Source organism: Scyliorhinus canicula, chromosome 4 (genome assembly GCF_902713615.1).
Source record: "Scyliorhinus canicula chromosome 4, sScyCan1.1, whole genome shotgun sequence".
Classification (NCBI taxonomy): domain Eukaryota; kingdom Metazoa; phylum Chordata; class Chondrichthyes; order Carcharhiniformes; family Scyliorhinidae; genus Scyliorhinus; species Scyliorhinus canicula.
The window spans coordinates 102050639-102056638 of record NC_052149.1 but is presented as its reverse complement, the minus strand read 5'-3'; the positions used below and the strand labels follow the sequence as shown (position 1 = coordinate 102056638).

Genomic DNA, 6000 nt, shown 5'->3' with positions numbered 1-6000 from the left:
TTCCTGCCACATTGCCCAGCGGGAAACGCATCAGGAAACCCACCCACAACCGTGTTTACTCTCCAAAATGGAAAATTCTGCATGAGGCAACTGAAGGCACAACAACCCTTGTTTTCTGTCTCTATTTATAAAGTACAAAGTCTTACAACACCAGGTTAAAGTCCAACAGGTTTGTTTTGAATTACTAGCTTTCGGGGCACAGCTCCTTCCTCAGGTGAATGATAGTTTTTATGTGGTGGAACGCATGTAGAAATATTTAAATAGCAAAATGAATTACAGAAAAATATACAATAGGGTTCAGCGTAAAATTCCGAAAATAATTTTTGGTGGAAAATAATGTTTTGAAACTAAGAGTGTAAAGTAGCTGTTCCACATCATAGCACTTCATCGCTGCAATACTCAAACTAGAATCTTACCCCATGACCCCCAACTTTACTCTGCAAAAAAAACACAAAAGCCCACATATAACAACTGAACCACTGGAAAATAAAATCCCCCACATTTGTTTTGTTCGGCACTTCTGAACTCCAGGTGTTTACCAGATTGCTGTTGTTCCATTCTGCTTTAAGGGCTGCACTTAAAAACTTTTGGTCCTTCCTTCTATGTTTAAGGCTGAACAGCATACAGCGCATTTCCAATCCGCTCTATTTCTATTCAGCACCTTATCATGTTACTTATCCGCACTGGCCCAGCCCCTAACTCACAACCTGCTCTGAGGCTAGCATTGACCATAGAAAATTCACAAATGGTTTTAAAGTTTTAACTTCCTTTGCCACCAGCGAGTTGTGTCTACCACTCCGTGAGTTGTCTGCTTTTAGCATGTTTTCTATGCGTTTGGAGAGTCCTTTGGCAGTTTGCTTTCACTGACACAAAATTGTTGAATGCCACTATAAATTCACAGATCATTAAATGCAGTCGATTTCCACTGAAGATCTATTTGGGTGAAGCAAAATGTATATTTTTTAAGAATAAAACTCATCTTAAGAATCCACTTAATGCAATCTTGCAGACATCTGTGAATGTTGTTGAAAGGAAAGATATTTTTGTTTTGGGAGCACTGATTAATCTTTTCATTTACTGCTGGAGGCTTTAGTCTACAGATCCCTCTTTCGAGTGAGGCAGTCATGCGCCCCCTGGACTATAACTACTTTTGAAAGATTTAATTGGCTGACCAACCATCGTCACTCAGGGGAGGAAAGCCTGTATATAATCTACTCAGCTCGGCTGCCAGCAGCAGGAGAAGCTCAAGTTAAGAGAGACTTTACTTTGCTGAAAGACAACAAAGCAGAAGAACTGCCAAAATGTGCAAAGGGCTAGCTGCGTTACCAGCAACATGCCTCGAAAGGTGAGCAAATGTACCTTGGCTTAAGTTAATGACCGAGTATTAAGTTTGTTCATTTTTATGTGTTTTATATCTTTAAATGAATGCAAATAATGCGCTGTAATTTTTGAGGCCCTTTATTAACATTTAAAACAGGTTTCCATCAACTAGAATCTGGACTTATTATACAGAGCAATATCCAAAACATATATCACATAATAACATGCTTACAATAAATGTTGTGTTTTGGATAACTAAGTCAAGCGATAGATCACAACAAGTGACTTGTTGTCTTTCAAATTCTGGCATTGTTACTGCCTCAGCACTTTTATTGCAAAACTCCAGGCGATAATTTATTGAACAAATTCAATGGATTTGTTCTGCGATGTTGCATTTGATCCAATCACTTACCCTATCCAGAGTGCAGTGCAAGTTAATCGATCGAACAAGGAATAGCTTGTTTTAAATTGATGTGACGGAAAGTGCTGATCAACCAACTGTGGATCCGACCAAGCAACGCATCCAATTAGTCATTATTGATAAAATGCAACTCACATTTTCAATGACGTATAAACTTGTTTCTTTTATCAAATGTGCAATGAAATGGGTGTTTACATAAGGTAAAAGTTAAGAAAGCGAAGAAGTTCTATTGCCAGGAAACATTCATTTCACAGGACTGGCTCTGAAGACGACTGTTATGCTTTACAATCCAGAAGCAAGAGAACGAATCCGATGAATGAAATACATGAAATATCATGTTGTGATCAGCAGTTTCTATTTAGCATGTGCCATTGCTCATATGATCCATGTTCTATGTAAAACAAAATATTTTTCTTCAGAAAACATGTTGATTAGATCACTCCAGATTCCAATTTAATGTGTCAATGTACAACACGACAAAAGTTATGACTTTCAACAAAAATACGATGCGGTAACGTTCATTGACTAAACAAAAAAACAAATCAAACAACAGCTTTAAATTTGAGGCAACAGGAGATGGGGGGAGGATTTGGAGGGGATAGCATCTCGTTTGAGCAGTCTCATTCTGTATAATGTTTTAATTACTGAACTGCAATTCAGGATAGCAGGCTAATTAATCCGACACATGTATTTGGAGAACAGGATGGAAAGTTAACTTTAAAAGATATTGTAAAATGGATGAAATCAGATTGTCAATGACATGAAAAGCCGGGTGAGATGTATAACTGGTGTCTGAACAGATTATCACTCATTTTATGCTCTCTGGCAAAGTTAAAATGACCCCCTCCGGATTTAGTTTGGTGAATTGGCTGGCAATTACATTGAAGTGCTGGATATTAAACATGGTAAAGAATTAAAAATGAGGCAATTGATACTTATAAGATTCCGAGGTTAGATACTGCGAGGTTGTTCCACCTGATTTGAGAACCTAAAATTAGGGGGCATATTTTCAGAGTAAGGGATCAAACTGAAGTGATTGGCTGGTCCCGCCACAGTCAATGGGAATTGCCATTGAAGCCACCCCACGCTGTGGGGAAACCCGTGGCAGGGGGTCTGCTGCTGGCGGGACCGGAGCATCCCGCTGGCGGGACCGGAGCATCCCGCTGGCGTGAACAGCTGGAGAACTCCGGCCATAGAAGCAGTGTTTGTGCAGAATTGATAACGGATGGAAAACAATGTGATGAATAGCACCCAGGAAAACCCAGGATTTAGCACCAGGATCACTAATGTCTTTAACACTCTGACCTGTGGTCACACTTTCAAAATTTGCGGATGGTACGAAACCTGAAAGTAAACAGGAAGGAGTATAGTGATAAGCTTCAAGAGAGTATAGACAGGGTGGTGGAATGGGAGAATAGGCATATTAAATTCAATGCAGAAGAGTGTGAGATGATACATTTTAGTAAGGAGTATGAGGAGAAACATTACAAGCGAACTGGTCCAATTTTTTAGTGGGTGTGAGAAACAGAGACCTGGGGGTGCTTGTGCACAAATCAGATTTAATAAAACAGTGAATAAAGCAAATGGAATCCTGCGCTTCATAAATAGAGACAGAGCACAAGTGGTGAGAAATTATGATAAACTGATATGAAACATGAGTCCAGTCCCAGCTGGATAAAGTATTGCGCCCAATTCTGGTCATCACACTTTCAAAAGGACGTGGAGACTTTGGAGAGTGTACAAAGGGGACAAGGGTTTACAGTTACATGGATGAACTGGAAGGGGGATTCGTTCTCCTTGCAGCACAGCAAGCCAAGGAAAAATATTGATCAAAATTATGAAAGATTCAAAATATGTTAAGTCAGAATTGTTTGTGATAGTGTAAAAGTTCTTAACCGAAGGGCACTTTCAAATTGATTCTCAAACACAGGAGACAACAGGAGGAAAAGCTTTTCCATGCAATGAGTGAAGGTTCAGGTTAAGCTTTGGAATATACTGCCTGTCAGGTGGACACAGATTCAACAGTAGCAAAGAATTATATGAATAGGTGAAGAAAAGATTGCATGGATATGGAGAAAGAGGTGGGAACATAACCATCTGAATTGTTCTTCGGAGGAGTGGGTGCAGACTCGATGAGCCAACTGGCCTCCTTCTGTGCTGTACGACTCTATCCAATGGTTCAAAAGACTTTTACGGCCTGTTATGGCTGGGATGGGAATGTAAAATGCGATGAGCCGTTCAAACCATTGACTTTGGCGGACCTGGAGGATCCCGCGGTGTGATGGATGTAAAATTCCACCCTTGGAATTCTATCCTTCACCACTTGGCTATCCGAGTTATGGCACTTTAAAAACAATCTTCTGGCTTTTTACAAATACATTAAATCCTGAGATTCCTCCAATATTAAAATAGTAATAATCTTTGTCACTTAATAAGTAGGCTTACATTAACACTGCAATGAAGTTACTATGAAAAGCCCCTAGTCACCACATTCCGACGCCTGTTCGGGTACACTGAGGGAGAATTCAGAATGTCCAAATTACCTAACAAGCACGTCTTTCAGGGCTTTTGGAAGGAAACTGGAGCACTCGGAGGGAGCTCACGCAGACACAGAGATAACGTGCAGACTCTGCACAGACAGTGACCCAAGCCGGGAATCAAACCCGGGTCCTTGACATTGTGGAGCAACTGTGCTAACCAATATGGTCACGTAAACTTGCACTTTGACAACATCCCTCTATTTGTTTATAGTGATTCGATTATGGCCCTGACGTACTTTGTAATGTAACTCTAGGAACAATAGAAAACAGCAGTGATTAAACTCAATTCCCTGGACATAGGTGGAAACCAATGAACCACTATCTTTTCTGAAGACACTGCGATAAGAGAAGATCGCCCTGAAATCCCCTGGCTGCCCTGATGACTGATGTAAATTTGCCCTGGAAAGTTGAGCACGCAATGGAAAACTAAATAATAACTATCAAGTAAACAATGAGTGATCTAAACATACTGCAGATGACTCCAGCATTTAAATGTCAAATGCTTTTATATTTCTCATTGTAACAAGCTTCAGTTTATTTTCCGATTAGATCATTTGCACATTGACATTCCAGTCTAAGATGGTCTACTTGTGCAGGTTTATTTTAATTATGCTGTGCTGATGCTCAATGAGGTAGAATCAATGTTAAAACTTTGTGCAAGCTACAAAATATTGCACTTCCAGAACACAACCGGCCACTGCCATGGTAAGATTGCTTCACCAAAAGTCAGCCTTTTTGCCTGTTTAAAATATATACAATCAAAGCTATAGTTTGATGCTGCACAGGACAAGTAGTCCTTTGTAATGTGCGAGGGTATTAAAAACGATCTCTTACTGTCTCGCTGCCAACTGCATTTTTAGTGCTTTAACGTTCTGCTAATATATTCATTCTAAACCTAAAAACATGTTAACCATTATCTTACGATTCCTATATGGCTCCTACACAATTCTAGTATTTCCAAAAAGAAAATGCTGGAAAATCTCAGCAGGTCTGGCAGCATCTGTAGGGAGAGAAAAGAGCTAACGTTTCAAGTCCAGGTGATCCTTTTTCAAAGCTAAAACCCTTTTGAGGAGAATGCGCAGACTCTGCAGAAACAGTGACCCAAGCAGGCAATCGAGCCCGGGTCCCTGGTGCAGTGAAGCAACAGTGATAACCACTGTGTTGCCGTGCCGCCCCTTAAGAATCAACCATATTGCTGAGGGTCTGGAGTTACATAATAATAATCTTCATTAGTGTCACATGTAGGCTTACATTAACACTGCTGCAAAGCAACAGTGCCAGCCACTGTGCTACTGTGTCACCTTGTGTGAACCTTGCTATTTGAAAATCCAAATGCACTATATTCACCGATTTCACCTTATCCGCCCAATTAGTTATAACCTCAAAAATCTCTCATTGATTTGTCGAACATGATTTCCTGTTCATGGTGACTCTGTCCAGTTATATTATAAATGTCTAAATGACCTCTTCCCACATTCATAGTAAAATATTCTAGCATTTTCCTACTAACAGTGTCAGGTCAATTGGTCCAGTTTCCTGCTTTCTCTCTCCCTGCTTTCATGAATAACAGAGTTATGTTTCCTATCCTCCAATATATCCACTATCTCTGTAGCCACCTCTTTCAAAATCCTAGGATAAGGCCACCAGGTCCAAGGAATTTTTTGAATTTCTCCATTTTGTTAATTTCTCCAATACTATTTCTTTACAAATATTAATGCT

At 39.9% G+C, this 6000-nt stretch overlaps 1 protein-coding gene across 1 annotated transcript in view; it reads left to right on the top strand.

Moving 5' to 3' along the window:
* Window positions 1-1132: 1132 nt before the first annotated feature.
* LOC119964862 (regulator of G-protein signaling 5-like) overlaps window positions 1133-6000 on the top strand; it is a 43931-nt gene continuing 39063 nt past the window's right edge. The window contains exon 1 of the mRNA XM_038794930.1: window positions 1133-1345. Coding sequence (XP_038650858.1) covers window positions 1302-1345 — 44 coding nt within the window. The 5' untranslated portion in view covers window positions 1133-1301. The remainder of the gene's footprint in view (window positions 1346-6000) is intronic.